At 42.3% G+C, this 17,446-nt stretch overlaps 1 protein-coding gene across 2 annotated transcripts; it reads left to right on the plus strand.

Annotated features, from left to right (window-relative positions):
* Positions 1 to 236: 236 nt before the first annotated feature.
* LOC124045980 (cysteine/serine-rich nuclear protein 2-like) lies at positions 237 to 11,874 on the plus strand. Of its 2 annotated transcripts, none has more exons than XM_046365852.1 (5): positions 237 to 925; positions 2,809 to 2,981; positions 4,633 to 4,895; positions 5,005 to 5,301; positions 8,185 to 11,874. In XM_046365852.1, the coding sequence occupies exons 2-5, from the start codon at positions 2,822 to 2,824 to the stop codon at positions 9,148 to 9,150; spliced, it is 1,686 nt and encodes a 561-aa protein (XP_046221808.1). In that variant the 5' UTR covers positions 237 to 925; positions 2,809 to 2,821; the 3' UTR covers positions 9,151 to 11,874. The 2 variants fall into 2 exon arrangements, with proteins under 2 accessions (XP_046221808.1, XP_046221809.1); XM_046365853.1 differs by lacking the exon at positions 237 to 925 and adding an exon at positions 3,512 to 3,618 and having other exon boundaries at positions 2,846 to 2,981.
* Positions 11,875 to 17,446: the final 5,572 nt, after the last annotated feature.

A 17,446-nucleotide genomic window follows, 5' to 3' on the forward strand; every position in this document is an offset into this window, starting at 1 on the left:
TTTTTCCTTTTTGATATGAGGGAACACCGTGAGAGGAAGGTGTGAAGTATAAGGCATATATTTCAAACTATGATTTAAGAATCAAGTCATTCGTGTTGTCCGTGATATTGTGTATTGCTTATTACAAAATTGGAATTCTGGAATGAATGGACAAAGAGCTTATTATGACTACACTTCCCAGCATACGTGGCGCATAGTACGTTTGTGATGTCACAATGAGTATACGGTTACACTGTAGCATTCCTTACCCTATTGTTACTTTGTAACAAACCGGGGCAGAGGCGAGGAAAAGGAGGACGTCAATCTGGCAAAAAGTCCGTAACATTTTGACATTACTGTACCAAACAAGGCGAAGAACGTAACCGTATTTATACTTGAAGAAAAACTGCATCGATCCGATTGAAACCACCATTGCAAAGAAAGGATAAACGAAACAGATGTCAGCGGATTGCTCTTCCAATGCAAGCATTGAATGGCTCAAACCAGGAAGATAAGTCATCTGCAGTTATCTCAAATTGTAACGTCTTAAACGAAACGGATAATGTCAGTAGCCTAATAAATTTCAACCAAACTGTTTGACGTCCTTCTTTCCCACCGCCTGCCCCGGCTTTAGGATCGCTACGTCAAAGTTAAATGGAACATGCACTCCTGGAAGCGACCATAAAATAAATGTCCTTTATGTAGTCAGTTAGTTCGTTACAGTATTTCTGCATTAGTAGGCTGACTGTCACATAAATAAGTATTCCTACTGAATAAAGTAACTATTCGTTTTACTGTAGAAAGCTTTAGACTACAATTAGAGAGAAGCTAAAACTGTCTGGGGAAAAATCTAAATAGGGCGTTTCAAGATCCAAGAACAATCCTCGGTGAATAAAAGGAACGTTCCGCGTTTTGATCGGGAGAAGAGGGTCCTTTTCTGCCGAAGGTAAGGGGCACTTGGGGGTTTATTAACGTTTTACATGGCAGTTTGCCATTGCCAAAGGGGGCTGACATGGTATGCTGGAGAGACGGGACCAGTCGAGGCTCCTGTGTCTGGCAGTTAGATTTACATTATTTCCTACTGCACCCAGTCATTCGATCGTCCTTTCACGAAATCTAGTTTGTTGTCGTTTGCGGCCGTTTGAGGCACTCGGTCGTTGAACGGTTTATTATCAGCAAATATCCTACACTGTGCGTAGTTTTAGGACTGTCGGGGCTCCTCTGATTGTCATACAGTATTGTCCTCCTTTATTGTAAATGTACACTTGAGTCTAGCCTATGTAAAGTATTGCAATTCTAATAACGTAGTATAGGATACTGGCTTCTCTAATTTGTTTAAACTAAATTAGGTCATCGTCATGGAATGTGTTTCATTGAGTTCTTCTGATAGACATTTGTAATGTCTAATGCTTTGCTGGAGAATATAGAAATGTAACAGATTTTGTATTCTACAAAGCCTACCAGCTCACAGAATGAGAACCAAGGCCTGATACATTATCCTTTGTATGTAATAGTCTAATCATTAACTGATTTTGGCTGTCTGGGCCTCTTGGTTGTGGACAGTATCACATGATGAACCTGCATACTTGTAAACATATCAGTCGACATTGTGACATTTAGGAACTTTCTGCGATAACCACTATGTTTTGTGTAGGGGATTGTTGCTGCCTCCTGAAAGGTCATTCTGTAATAAGGATCATACATAACGTGCATTATACTTTTCCTCTGTAAAAGAAAACAATGGAGACACATTTACTTGCAATGCAATCTCTACAGTAATAATCAATAGGCTATATTCTGGTGAAACCTCAACAGAGAAGCAATAAGTTGCAGTCCCTCATTTTCCATAGGGCTATATGATCACATTTGAATTCTGAGGGTTGGTTTCACTTCATGGGAGGGAAAGGGAGATACCTAGTCAATTGTACAACTGAGTGCTTTTAACTGAAATGTGTCTTCTGCATTTATCCCAACCCCTCTGAATCAGAGAGGTGCGGAGGGCTGGGGAGGCTATTTATGTGGATGTGAAGATCATGGAAACCATGAAGGGGCACACACATGGCTTACAGTAGGCCTACACAGGGGTATAGAGAGCGAGTCTATTCAAAAGTCTCAGCATGGCCCTTATTTGACCCTCTGGTGTTGCCGGAGTGACCTGTCTCTGGCATCCAAATTTGGTGCTATTGAAGGGTCATGCGCTTTGTTTTTAAAGGAAAAGCTAAAGGGACATAAGGCTATCTATCTACAGAACAGTTTGTTTTTAAAGGAAAAGCTAAAGGGGCATAAGGCTATCTATCTACAGAACAGTTTGTTTTCTTCTAAGCCATTCATATAAACCCCTGGCTGCTTTCCTAGTTGCCATGGTGATGTTTCCCAGACTCAATGATTTTGGAGCAAGATTTTCATGCGAGACAGAAAGAGAGGGAGTGATGGGTTAGGAATACAGATGAAAGGAGAGTGAGGCTATAGCAAAAAGCTGATGTCACCTCGGTGTGGTATCGGGAATTGATCCAGATTGGATTTAATTAATAGATGTTTATAAACAGTTACAGTTGAATAATACTCTATTTTGTTATTCAGATGGGCCCATAGGATAAATGTGTTATTGCTACGTCTGCTGTGTCTTATTCTCATGCCTTGGCTTTATGAAAGTTCATTTTGGTGTAAAATGTCTAGATATGCCTCCATGGCCTTCAATATTGTATTCATTCATTCCAATTGTGTACCTACGCATGTGTGCAAGGCTGATACTCTATCTCTGTCTGTGGGGGCCACCTACCATCTATCTGTCTGTCTCTGAACACAATTTGTCTGTTTCTCCACCTTCAGACATCAAGTTTCCATGGAGGCAGTTTCGTCTCTCAGCCTCAAGCGAAGATTTGAGGAGGTGGACAGTGGCTCTCCCTACTCTACACCAAAGGACTCTGACGATGATATCTCCAGCAGTGACAGCGCTGACAGCTGTGATAGCCTCAACCCCCCCTCCAGCACTGCACTCACACGTAAGGGCTATGCTACACTGAAAAATGGTTCTCAAATGGTTCTTCCTCAGCTCTTCAGTTTCCTTGGAGAACTCTTGCCTGATAAAGAACCTTTGACTTATTCAAGAACCTTCAGAATTCTAAAAGGCTCTTGAAGTGTTTGGAAGCCTGCAGATGTGTCCTTTTCCATAGCACACAGCAACTTGTCCATTGTTAACTAGTGTTGACATTTAATTGTAACATTTCTAGTGTTGAGTAAAATTAACACTTGGTGGTGTAAAATAACTCCAGTGTTGGTGTTAATAACCAGAGTTGAACCAAAACCACACACTTCAGTATCATATTTCTCAGCATGCTCTAATGCAAATTATTATTTTTTTAGAATTGTTTGTTTAATTGATTAATTAAGCTTATGCTACTCAAATATAGATAACATACATTTCCTAAACTATTCCAATCTGTTACTTGGACTTATTGCTACCGATACTGAAATGGTTGTTCCAGTTTAGATGTTGAAGTTAGTCTCATATTGTATCTTATGCTGTGTTTAGATGGTACGAGGTAGACGCTAGACGGCAAGCCGGATGTCATTGTTTTCAATGAGATCACAACGGTAAAATGCTGTTGAGGCTGGCGGTGAATGACATCAGCGGCCAAGGTAGACGGGACTTTCCGCCAGAGTTAAACTATTTCACCTTTGCCGTCTACAGAATGTTGATTTGCACTGTTTGTTTACTGAAATCACCATAGCAACACATGCAGTCGTGCTGGCTTGCTTTTGCCGTAACAGTATTGCTTGTCCTGATATGCTGACTTGTTTGACAGTTTTTGCCTCCCTCGTCTAAATGCAGCATTAGTCTTCCCAACCGTGGCAGTGGTTCTAAATGCAGGTTGCGGATGAATTAAAATTCCAAATGTTGGATATCCCCACTCTGGCTGGATTCCAATAGGAATTACACATCACTTTGAAAGCCAGCATAATGTGACGTGCAGGCCTGATGTGGCCTGTAAACTACAAGTTTCAGGACACTATATTAGCTTATAACTAGGCCCTCAAAAGAAGGCCTTGTGAAATATTTATTGTATTGTCGTAAAAAAATTATACCAACATACTTAGATGCCATGGGATCTCAATTGGTAAAGGCCACATGACTGAAAATGAATGAATGCAATAACCATGTCTCTGTCACTAGCAAACATGGTCATGGGTGATACTGGTAACTCTAAAATTATCTTGAAAGGAACCCTGGGAAATATGCAAATAAGGCTTAAAAGGGCTTTTCAATTCTTGTGCTGGAGGGCCGAAACATTTCTGGTTTTGGATTTTTGTATGGTTCTTCAAAGAACCGTACCATTTTGGTTCTTCAGATCACTCTCAAGAACCTTATTTGGTTCCAACTTGCACCCTTATTTTTAAGTATGTACGGTACAACCATCATTACTTGTCGGCTAAGTTTCTTACCAATTAGACTGATGCATGACTACTCTAGGCAGATCGTTCGTGAAGTAAAATGATGATTTCAAGTCTGTCTAAAAATAGGCTTGGCATTAAAGTGTATGATGGATTGTTACTCTGTAATAACCCTTAAACTATCTGTGGTAATAACCAGTCTATGGAAACTGTTCACCCATTCTTACCCCTCTTTTCTCCACCTCCCTCCGCCCTCTCCAGCAACCTCCATCCTAAGACGGCAAAAGCCCTCTCCAGGCCGGAAGCGGGTGCGGTTCGATGTGGTGACGGTGTACTACTTCCCCAGGCGGCAGGGCTTTACCAGCGTGCCCAGCCAGGGGGGCAGCTCCCTAGGCATGGCACGCCACCACTGCTCCATCCGCCGATACACACTGGGAGAGTTCGTCCGCGAGCAGGAGACCAGTCACCGCCACGCCCTGCGCCAACACCTCCGCCAGGAGAAGCTCAACGCTCGCAAGATAAAGGTGAGGTCAAGCACTTGTCGTTCTGAGAGAGCTGAAAGTGTTATGGTTTTAATTTCAAGACCTCCCGAGGTTTAAATACATATATGTATAACTTCCACCCCCTCTCTAGCTGACGCGTAACGGTACGGTGCAGTGTGCCCAGGCTGACCTGCTGACCCTGGAGGACGTGTCAGACGACGACTTGGATGTAGAGGGTGTGGAGGTGGACGACTGCTTCTTCCTGCAGCCGCTTCCCACAAAGCGGCGTCGGGCACTGCTCAGGGCCTCCGGTATCGCCCGTATAGATGCCCGGGAGAAGGCTGAGCTACGGACCATCAGGCTGTCCAGGGAGGAGTGTGGCTGTGACTGCCGTTTCTACTGTGACCCCCGTCACTGTGGCTGCAGCCAGGCTGGCATCAAGTGCCAGGTGTGTTAAGTCAAATGAAATACTTGCTTACAAGTCCTCCCCAACGATGCAGAGTTTAATAAATAAAACAGTAACACATCAGGAATAAAATCAAATATGGAACTATATACATATGGAACTATATACATATGGAACTATATACATATGGAACTATATACAAATGGAACTATATACATATGGAACTATATACATATGGAACTATATACATATGGAACTATATACATATGGAACTATATACATATGGAACTATATACATATGGAACTATATACATATGGAACTATATACAAATGGAACTATATACATATGGAACTATTTACATATGGAACTATTTACATATGGAACTATATACAAATGAAGTCGGAAGTTTACATACACCTTAGCCAAATACAATTTAACTCAGTTTTTCACAATTCCTGACATTTAATCATAGTAAAAATTCCCTGTCTTAGGTCAGTTAAGATCACCACTTTATTTTAAGAATGTGAAATGTCAGAATAATAGTAGAGAGAATGATTTTTTTCAGCTTTTATTTATGTCATCACATCATACGTTTACACTTCACCTTTATTAGTATTTGGTAGCATTGCCTTTCAATTGTTTAACTTGGGTCAAACGTTTCGGGCAGCGTTCCACAAGCTTCCCATAATAAGTTGGGTGATTTTTGACAAGGTACAAATCTGTCGTTCTGCCCCTGAACAGGCAGTTAACCCACTGTTCCTAGGCCGTCAATGAAAATAAGAATTTGTTCTTAACTGACTTGCCTAGTAAAATAAAGGTAAAATAAATAAAAAAGTAACTGAGTCAGGTTTGTAGGCCTCTTTGCTCTCACATGCTTTTTCAGTTCTGCCCACAAATTCTCTATGGGATTGAGGTCAGGGCTTTGTGATGGCCACTCCAATACCTTGACTTTGTTGTCCTTAAGCCATTTTGCCACAACTTTGGAAGTATGCTTGGGGTCATTGTCCATTTGGAAGATCCATTTGCAACCAAGCTTTAACTTCCTGACTGATGTCTTGAGATGTTGCTTCAATATATCCACATAATTTTCTCTCCTCGTGATGCCATCTATTTTGTGAAGTGCACCAGTCCCTCCTGCAGCAAAGCACACCCACAGCATGATGCTGCCACCCCTGTGCTTCACGGTTGGGATGGTGTTCTTCGGCTTGCAAGCCTCCCTCTTTTTCCTCCTAACATAACAATGGTAATTATGGCCAAACAGTTCTATATTTGTTTCATCAGACCAGAGAACATTTCTCCAAAAAGTAAGATCTTTGTCCCCAGGTTCAGTTGCAAACCGTAGTCTGGCTTTTTTTATTGCGGTTTTGGAGCAGTGGCTTTTTCCTTGCTGAGCGGCCTTTCAGGTTATGTCGATAAAGGACTTGTTTTACTTTTGTACCGGTTTCCTCCAGCATCTTCACAAGGTCCTTTGTTGTTGTTCTGGGATTGATTTGCACTTTTTGCACCAAAGTACGTTCATCTCTAGGAGACAGAACGTGTCCACTTCCTGAGTGGGATGATGGCTGCGTGATCCCGTGGTGTTTATACTTGCATACTATTGTTTGTACAGATGAATGTGGTACATTCAGCCATTTGGAAATTGCTCCCAAGGATGAACCAGACTTGTGGAGGTCTACAATTTTATTCATGAGGTCTCGGCTGATTTCTTTTGATTTTCCCATGATGTCAAGCAAAGAGGCACTGAGTTTGAAGGTAGACCTTGAAATACATCCACAGGTACACCTCCAATTGATTAAAATTATGTCAATTAGCCTATCAGAAGCTTCTAAAGCCATGACATCATTTTCTGGAATTTCCCAAGTTGTTTAAAGGCACAGTCAACTTAGTGTTTGTAAACTTCTGACCAACTGAAATTGTGATGCAGTGAATTATAAGTGAAATAATCTGTCTGGAAACAATTGTTGGAGAAAAAAAAGTATATGTCCTAACCGACTTGCCAAAACTCTAGTTTGTTAACAGGACATTTGTGGAGGGGTTGAAAAACGAGTTTTAATGACTTCTACATGAGTCTATGTAAACTTCCCACTTCAACTGTACATGAAGTGACTAGTCATCAGGATAGATAATAATAAGGTATTTGAGGTAGATATGTACATGAAGGCAGGGTAAAGTGACTAGTCATCAGGATAGATAATAATAAGGAATTTGAGATAGATATGTACATGAAGGCAGGGTAAAGTGACTAGTCATCAGGATAGATAATAATAAGGTATATGAGGTAGATATGTACATGAAGGCCTGGTAAAGTGACTAGGCATCAGGATAGATAATAATAAGAGTAAAATAAAGAACAGAGTAGCAGCAGCAAATGATGAGTATAAAAGTGTGTGTGTAATATGTATGTGTGTGTGTTTGTGTTATGTCAGTATGCGTGTGTGCATGAGAATGCGTGTGGGTTTTATGTGGGAGTGTTTTTGCGTGTTTGTGCGTGGTAAGGAGTTTATAACAGAAGGCTATGGAGTTGAGAGGTACTGTATCTGTTCAGCACTCAGTACATATTAGGGCTGTGATGATACCAGTATCACAATATTTTTACCAATGCAAAAATGAAAACACGAAGAAGACCAAAATCTTTGGCCCTTTTAAAAACCTGCTGTATGTAAAATATGGTGTGCTATAGCTTGGAAATCACTTTGGATATTTCCAACATTAGGGCTGTTTTCCTAAAGAGGTTACATCCACTTCGTGTTTTGTTTCCTTGCCACGATACTCATGAGTATTGCGATACTGGTATCGTCCCGGCCCTAGTACATTTGGCAGAATTAGTATAAAGATGAACAGCAAATCAATGTCCTACAGACAAACTGTCTTTGCTGAATATTTTATGACTGTATATATTCTCTCAAATGTTGTTCTCTTTCCAGGTGGACAGGATGTCTTTTCCCTGTGGCTGCTCTCGTGATGGCTGTGGGAACTCGGCAGGCCGCATCGAGTTCAACCCTCTCCGCGTGCGAACACACTACATGCACACCATCATGAAGCTGGACCTGGAGAAGAGGAGGCTGCTGGGGCAGAAGGTAGGGGTCGGGGGGGAACAGTATGCAGAGTCTGACCTGCTCGCCTCCCCTTCCTCCACCAGGCCTCCCTCCCCAGAACCTGACCTGTCCACAGGGGCCAATGGACTGGACTCTGAGTTAGAGAGAGAGGTCCAGATGGTCCTAGAGGCTCAGGACCTCCTGACTGACCAGGCCTGCCTCGAGCGTGAGAATGAGACCGCTGTGCTCCACCTGCAAAGTGCAGAGGAGCAGGAGAGGATGAGGGAGGAAGAGGAGGAGGAGGAGGCACAGCGGGGCAGGGGGGGAGCAGGCGGCCTGGGGGAGCAGGCTTTGTGCCTTCTGCCTGGGGCCTTGCAGGGGGAGATGCCTGGGGACACAGGGGTTGGGGTGGAGGGGGTCCCTATCTCCCTCCTCCAGGGCCCGTTCCCCACTGGGGCTACCCTGCTCTGCATCACAGAGAACCAGGAGGGAGATGGGGAGGGGGACAACCCCTGTGGTGGCCTGAAAGACCCGGCCTCCTCCCTGCTCTACTACCAGATAGGTCCCATGGAGAACGAGACGTTTCACAAGTCTCTGCCTGGGCAGGAGGAGGCGTGTGTAGAGCGAGAACCAGGGGGAGGAGAGCAGCGAGGGAGGGATGAGCATGGAGGTAATACCTGCGGGCATGGTGAGGGCGAGCTTTCGCCCCCGGTGGCTCTGTGCTCAGAGAATGGCGTGGGTGCTAAGGAGTTACCATTCAGCCCCCAGCAAAGCTCCTTAGAAGGGCAGTGTCAGGAGGAGGCCTGCCTGGCCACAGAAGGAGAGTTGTACCCACCACTGCCCCCTGAGGTTTAGTACTAGCACCTCTGTCAATGTTTTGCACAATAGCTTCATTTTGAGCTGAATAAAGCCTACACTACATGGATAGACAATGACTATGATGTTACAGGTTAGAATTCATATTAGTAACCGTCATTACTAGAAAAATCTATTTGGAAGAAATGAGCTTGACCATTAAAATAAAGTGAAGGAGGGAAAATCATCCTGAAAGCGCACCCAGATCTTTCCCCTGCAGTAGTACTGTCAGTTCAGTTGTAAGTCAATGAAATACTCTCATTCTAACGGGCTGGAGATCATGGGACCTGTCCCAAATGGCACGCTAATCCCTATATAGTGCGCTACTTTTGTCCAGGGCCCATAGGACTCTGGTCAAAAGTAGTGCACTATGTAGGGAATACGGTGCCATTTGGGAAGTTACCTGGTTGGCATTAACGAAAGAATGGACTGTACTCAGTAACTGAGAACTAAGTAGTGTTGTTTTTAGTTCCCGGCACCACTAAGAGACGGTGTGGTGGTGTGAGGGTTAACATTTGCGCTTGGAGACGTTGGTCAAGGGAGCATTTCAGAATAATTCATAGGATTCCAGTGGCTTGATTAAAACAAGAAGGTGGGGTCAGGAAGAACATGTGCTCTGTTGTATACTGAGTGATACAATAAACACCAGTTGTGTTGAAAACGTTGGACTAATTGGCTAGCATTGTAAATGTCACACTGGTCTGGTACACTTTGTCCAGCTGTTTAGCTGTAAGCTTTGAAGCCAAAATTAGGGCCACTGGCAGTATCTACCTACCCCCCTTCCCCCTTCCCGACTGAGAATAGACCTAACAAACAATCCTGGAAATACTTGTTTTTGGTGTACTGTATAAGTGTTTGAAATGGGAAAGGCAGAGCTGAAAGAGCTGCTTGTTTGATCTTCATGTTGTGGTCTGTCTAGGAACTGGGTGGTATGTGCCCCTCGCTGCATTGAGGCAAAACGGTGAAACATTTGTAAAGATCAGAAGGTTTGCGCCGCTTCCTCTTTCTAAATAGCGTCTCTCCGGGTCTACCTACCTTAGACCTCTCATGCAAACACAGTTTATTTATTAAAAGACAAGTTTACCCTATAGTAGTGGCCATTACACTCTTCTGATGTTATGACACTTCTTTTCAACGTCGTGTATTTGTAAAACTGGGATGCTGTTGATATTGAGCAACAACGGAGGTCTCCGTGGTCTCTGTTTAATCAATGAATGAAAGGAACCGGTCTTTGTTTTTTAGTTCGCATGTCAGATGATCGTACAGGTGGTCAGAGTCCATGTGAAGTGGACCATGTAATGCTGAAGGGACAAAATACACCTGCTTTGTCCGTCACGTCTTCACGTCACGAGTCTATAGGGGGATTCTCTGTGAAACACAGCTATTTTAAGTCATTACGGCATCATTTAAAAAATATATATAATTTGAAGACTTAAAAGAAACTGAAAGCCTAAAGCTGCTTGAAGTAGCAATACAGAACTACAGAATAATGATGTGATGTTGCTCAATTATGTAAAGAGGATATGACAAAACCTTAATTGCATTAGTTTTTGTTGAGTGTGTATGGATGTGTGTGCACGTTGTTTGATTTTCCTTGTGTGTGTTTGAGATTGTTGGGGGTGGGGGGGGGGGGGTGCATACAATTAGTCATATTCCCTAAAAGGTGCTGTGATAGGTTAAAACATGTGTAACTTTTTCTGAAGTTACAAGAAATATATCATTTCAAGGACTACATGTATCTTGATGGACTTTGAATCACGGACATTTCTGATCGAAAGTTTGATCAGAAATCCACGGAAATGGCATTGAAACCAACCATTTCTGTGGCGAAGGGAAGCGTTACATTAAAGCCGTCTGGACACAGGGATGCAATGGCTGTGGCACACTGTCTGCAAATTATGATACTTGCTTTGAATGACATACTGTATAGGTTGTCAGTATATGTAAATGCAATCCTATAACATATTTTGGTCTTTTAAATGTATTTTTTGTGCTGTGTCTGTTCTTACTGGCCTATGTATGTGAGTGTGCCGACCCATCATGCACCACAGTCTTCATCCTCGCTTGACTGATCTATTTTAAAGCTCGCTGCCATCTTGCCCAGTGTATCATGTACTGTATTATGGGCCTAACTAACACAGGATGAGATGCTGTGCATGAGGTTTCTGATATGTCTTTTTGCCTTCATTTGTTGTGTTAGCAATATGATAATGCTTAAGAGTTGCACCCAAAGCAGTGGTTTCGAACCTGACTCATTGCTGTCATCATGCACCCGCTTCTAGAAGATTCAATAGGAGTCTCCAGCTCTGATTCATTCTGAAGACTTGTGGTGATCTTCTCAATCAAATAGATGTATTTGACATCATTGCTTACCTTGACACAGTTCCAGCTTCTTAGTAATTGGTGAGTGAAACTAAAAAGCTGCCTATTGTTGAGTCCTCGTCTTTGGCTTCCCTATGAGTAGATTTAGGTTTGGGACCACTGCACTAAATGAGCTCCAACCCACTATGTGATTATTATGTTTGTATGTGTCTGTGTGTAAGAGCAGAGGTGTGTGTGTGTGTGTGTGTGTGACTGAAAAGATGGACTGAGGTTTTGGTTGGACTTCATCTCAAAGCTGTGATAATTACTCTTATGCTAACTGTTGCCTAAAAGTGGACAAAAAATTTTATACAAAAAAAAAAATGTAAATGAAAAGATACATTAAAAAAAATAAAACACAAACTCTGGTTTTGATTCCATGATGTCCTACTTTTTCCCCCTTGACTATTTGTTGTGTGTTATATTGCTGACTCCTTGTCTCTCCCAAGGTGGCTTACATGAGCTGTAAAAAGGACAGAATGACGTCAACAACTTCAGAAGCCATTCGTATGGAACGGTCACTAGAGACTTCAATCTGTAACCTGGACAAGATCCAGGGTGAAGACTTTCTGCAGGGGCTGGCCAGCACCAGATTGGCGAGTTAAAATTCACTGCCGCATATAAACTGAAATGTCGATGATATACTTTTGGAAAAAGTGAGTTTCATCTCTTGATGATCTCCCCAGTGCCAAAGGGACACAGCTGAATTTGGATAAAGTTAAGTACAATCAATTCTTTCAAAAAAGGAGTAGGTCTACTCTATGCCATTTCAGCACTAAACTGACCCCTAAGTGAGAAGAGAGTTCTACCACTTGTAAAACTCTAATCATGGGTTACCGTGTTAAATTATATGACCACTAGAGTGCAGCATTGATTCAGTTTTAAAGTGTTGCTCTGCAGTGTGGACTACCCCTTATTGCCCATGTCAAAAGGCTGTCTATATTTTGGGTTGAACACAACCTTTTGTTTTGAGCTGACAATGTATACATTTTATGTTTTTGTTTCTACAAGTCTCTCCTCTTACCCTTATCTTCCTTTGGACCCAGAGATAAATCTGCACTGGCAGCAGATTTTCGAAATCCCGACATTTCTCTGTTTATCAGAAGAATGTGCTGTGAAGCCATGTCTCCTCTAAAGGTCTCCAGCGCAATTTGATGGAGTACCAAAAAGACAAGGCATATTGACAGTCTACTGCAACTGGGCCTCAGAGTGATCCCTATAGTTTACTTACACATTAGACACACACTGGGAGAAGAACACTCAGCTACCATCAGACCAAAGCCCTGGCTGATAACACACCCACTCTGTGTCGTGTTCTCCTGCTGCTAGCCATTCATTAATACACTCAAAAGGTAATTAACTATGTCAACTTCAACTCTTCTTATTTCTATCCCTGGACAAGAAATACTCTTACTTTTTCACATTTCTAAGAACAATGCAACAGAAGTTCTACCCGTCAGTAATGCTAAATGCTTAGGCTAAATGCTTTAGCTTGGGAAACTCATATTTTCCCCTTTTGCTTCAATGGCAGGAAGCTGCTTGCTGGGAAAAGTCACACAATGTCTCTCTTCTATTTCCCATGAGTGCCGCTGGGTAGAAGTGACTTCCTGTCAGTTGACGCTTGCTGCCAATGCAGGCAAATAACAGACATTGTCGTTCTCAGCTTGCTATGAGGTCCAGGATCAGGAAGCACACAGAAGCCTTGTGTACACTATCCGCTAACATGTGAGTTTTGTGATCCAATCACTATCTGATCAAGGTTCGTTGCGTCTACACATTCTATTAAAATGTGTCTTATCCATCCACTGTGTACACACTGTGACCAGATTAGCTGGCGCCTCTCTGTATGCAAATTAGAATAATATTTATTTATTTCAAAGACAATTACTGATGCCATAAATCAATGGTGCAACTTGTCAAGGATTTTAGAGGCTGGTATATTGATTTAAATGGTTTGACCATCCAGATCTGTTTACAGTTGTTTGATATCCAGACACAATGAGTGCCTGACTACCTTCAAAGGTGGTCAGGCAGGTTTGATCACAGTCAGTAATGTACTGTTAAACCAAAGTTTTTCTGGAATTTACAGCAATGTACTGTACTTTTTTTTACAGTAACTTACTGGCAGCCATTTTTATTTTTCATTTTTTATAGTGCCTTCAGAAAGTATTCATACCCCTTGACTTAATTCTACAATTAGTTACAGACTGAATTCAAAATCTCACCCATCTACACACAATACCCCATAATAACAAAGTGAAAACATTCTTGAAAATTAAATACAGAAATATCTAATTTACATAAGTACAGTATTCACATCCCTGATTCAGGGGCAGCGATTACAACAGAGAGTCTTTCTAGGTACGTTTCTAAGAACTTCGCACACCTGGATTGTACAATATTTGCACAACTATTTAGAAAATTCTTCAAGCTCTGTCAAGTTGGTTTTTGATCATTGCTAAACAGACAGGTTTGAAAGCAGACTGAACCAACTTGTCCTCTGGGATTTTGCCTGTGCTTAGCTCTATTCTGTTTCATTTTATCCCCCCAAAATTCCTAGTCCTTGCCAATGACAATCATAGCGGTAACATGATGCAGCCACTACCATATGAAGAGTGGTACTCAGTGATGTGTTGTGTTGGATTTGACCCCTAACATAACGCTTTGTATTGAGGACAAAGTTAATTTCTTTGCCACATTTTTTGCAATTGTACTTTAGTGCTTTATTGCAAACAGGAAGCATGTTTTGTAAAATTGATATTATTATTATTAAAACAAGTTATTTATAACTTATTTTGTACATAAAGCTATTACAGACGACAAAGGGAAGCACAGCTGCGAGCTGCCCAGTGACACGAGCCTACCAGAGGAGCTAAATTACTTCTATGCTCGGTTCGAGGTAAGCAACACTGAAGCATGCATGAGATCTGTTCCGGACGACTGTGTGATCACGCTCTCCGTAGCCGATATGTGTAAGACCTTTAAACAAGTCAACATTCACCAGGCATCGGTGCCAGATGGATTACCAGGACGTGTCAGCATGCGCTGACCAACTGGCAAGTGTCTTCACTGACATTTTCAACCTCTCCCTGTCCGGGTCTGTAATACCAACATGTCTCAAGCAGACCACCATAGTCCCTGTGCCCAAGAATTCAAAGGTGACCTGCCTAGATGACTACCGACCCGTAGTACTCATGTCTGTAGCCATGAAGTGCTTTGAAAGGCTGGTCATGGTTCACATCAACACCATTATCCCAGAAACCCTAGTCCCACTCCAATTTGCATACCACCCCAACAGATCCACAGATGATGCAGTCTCTATTGCACTCCACACTGCCCTTTCCCACCTGGACAAAAGGAACATCTACGTGTGAATGCTATTCATTGACTACAGCTCAGCGTTCAACACCATAGTGCCCTCAAAGCTCATCACTAAGCTAAGGACCCAAGGACAAACACCTCCCTCTGCAACTGGATCCTGGACTTCCTGATTGCCGCCCCCAGGTGGTAAGGGTAGGTAACAACACATCTGCCACGCTGATTCTCAACACTGGGGCCCCTCAGGGGTGCGTGCTCAATCCCCTCCTGTACTCCCTGTTCACCCATGAAAGCGTGGCCAGGTACGAGTCCAACACCATCATTAAGTTTGCCGACGACACAACAGTGGTAGGCCTGATCACTGACAACGATGAGACAGCCTATAGGGAGGAGGTCAGAGACTTGGTCCTGTGGTGCCAGAACAACAACCTCTCCGTCAACGTGATCAAGACAAAATAGATTATTGTGGACTACAGGGAAAGGAGGACCAAGCACGCCCCCATTCTCATCAACGGGGCTGTAGTGGAGCAGGTTCAGAGCTTCAAGTTCCTTGGTGTCCACATCACCAACAAACTATCAACAAACTAACACACCAAGACAGTCGTGAAGAGAGCACGACAAAGCCTATTCCCCTTCAGGAGACTGAAAAGATTTGGCATGGGTCCTGTTGGGTGGTCCTTTGCATGGGGTGATGTACGTTTCCTTCAACAATTAGTCTTCCAGATAGATGACACAGACACAGGAACCTTGGTATAAAACTCTTTAGTAATAACATGAAATTGCAGACAGAGATTCACATACAGAGTACCTCAGTAGTCTATAGAAAATATATGTGTGGCGAAACAGGAGACAACACTCGTTATACAGCACTTAGTTGGTGTGGACAACCTACTGTCAATCATTCCTTGACATTGTTGCATTGGATTAGATACAAAGTATCTAAGATGAGAAAAACGTGTCTAGACTGTGGTTTCTCACTCTACTATCTCGGCCTTGAGGCTGCGTGACTATCAGCAGGTGCTTTAGTTCTCAGCCTGAGAACTAAAGCATTACATCCCCATTACCCAGTATTTTTCCATCATTGCGCATTGCAAGCATACAAAGGTTATCACATATATACAGTAATCATGACATTAGTGTAGCCCCACACCCGACCCCCGGGGTAACCCCCAACAGTCCTCAGATCCTCAAAAAAGTTCTACAGCTGCACCATCGAGACCATCTCTGTCTGGTATGGCAACTGCTCGGCCGTCCGACCACAAGGCACTACAGAGGGTACTGCGTAAGGCCCAGTACATCACTGGGGCTAAGCTTCCTACCATCCAGGACCTCTATACCAGGCAGGGTCAGAGGAAGGCCCTACAGACTCCAGCCACCCCTAGTCATAGACTGTTCTAACAAGTCTAGGTTCAAAAGGCTTCTTAACATCTTCTAACCCCAAGCCATAAGACTCCCGAACAGCTAATCAATTGGCTACTCAGACCCACTATTTTACGCTGCTGCTACTGTCTGGTTATTATCTATGCATAGTCACTTTAACTCTACCTCCATGTACATATTACTTCAATTACCCTTGACTAACCTGTGCCCCTGCACATTGACTCTGTACCGGTGCCCCCTGTATTTAGCCTCGCTACTGTTATTTTACTGCTGCTCTTTAACTATTAGTTATTTTTATTTAAATGTTTTACTTACCTATTTAATTAAAAGAAATACTTAACACTTATTTTTCTTAAAACTGTATTGTTGGTTAAGGGCTTGTAAGTAAGCATGTTACAAATATAATTTGATTTGATATATGCAGGTGTGTGAATTGACCACAGGTGGACTCCAATCAAGTTGTAGAAACATCTCAAGGAGTATCAACGAAAGCAGGATGCACCTGAGCTCAATTCAGAGTCTCATAGAAAAGTGTCTGAATACTTATGTAAATAAGGCATTTCTGTTTTGGAATTTTATAAATTTGCAAAAATGGCAAAAAAACTGTTTTCACTTCATCGTTATGGGGTATTGTGTGTAGATTTCAGAGAAAAAAAAGAATATGTAATCCATTTTAGAATAAGGCTGTAACGTAACAAAATGTGGAAAAAGTTAAGGGAGCTGAATGCTTTCCAAATGCACTGTGTAATTGTATGTTTGGGGTACAGATATGAGGTCATTCCAAAATATTTTTAAACCCCGAATGAGTCCATGCATCTTATTACGTGACTTGTTAAACACATTTTTATTCCTGAAATTATTTAGGCTTCCCATAACAAAGTGGTTGATACTTATTGACTCAGGATATTTTAGCTTACATTTTATAATGAATTTGTAAAAAATTCTAAAAACATAATTCCACTTTGACATTATGGATTATTATGTGTAGGCCAGTGACACAAAATCTCCATTTAATCCATTCTAAATTCAGACTGTAACACAACAAAATGTGGAAAAGGCACTGTAATGGTCAGAGAACTGGAGAGAACTGAGTGGAGGGGTGCCACACCACACAGCTCCAGTCCACCAATCTGCAAACTGTGCTTCAGGGCCTGGAAAGAATGTGCTCCCTCTTGTGAGTGACGTCAGTGCTATACCATCATTAGGGTTTCATTGAGCTCAATCTCTCTTAAATGGT

The sequence above is a fragment of the Oncorhynchus gorbuscha genome, linkage group LG10 (genome assembly GCF_021184085.1).
Source record: "Oncorhynchus gorbuscha isolate QuinsamMale2020 ecotype Even-year linkage group LG10, OgorEven_v1.0, whole genome shotgun sequence".
Lineage (NCBI taxonomy): Eukaryota > Metazoa > Chordata > Actinopteri > Salmoniformes > Salmonidae > Oncorhynchus > Oncorhynchus gorbuscha.

What these genes read in the sequence shown, in the direction of transcription:
- LOC124045980 (XM_046365852.1), top strand. Translation starts at nt 2,822, where the DNA reads ATGGAGGCAGTTTCGTCTCTCAGCCTCAAGCGAAGATTTGAGGAGGTG. An exon ending in TCAACGCTCGCAAGATAAAG is followed by an intron (nt 4,896 to 5,004) that starts GTGAGGTCAAGC and finishes CCCCCTCTCTAG; the next exon opens with CTGACGCGTAACGGTACGGT. An exon ending in AGGCTGGCATCAAGTGCCAG is followed by an intron (nt 5,302 to 8,184) that starts GTGTGTTAAGTC and finishes TTCTCTTTCCAG; the next exon opens with GTGGACAGGATGTCTTTTCC.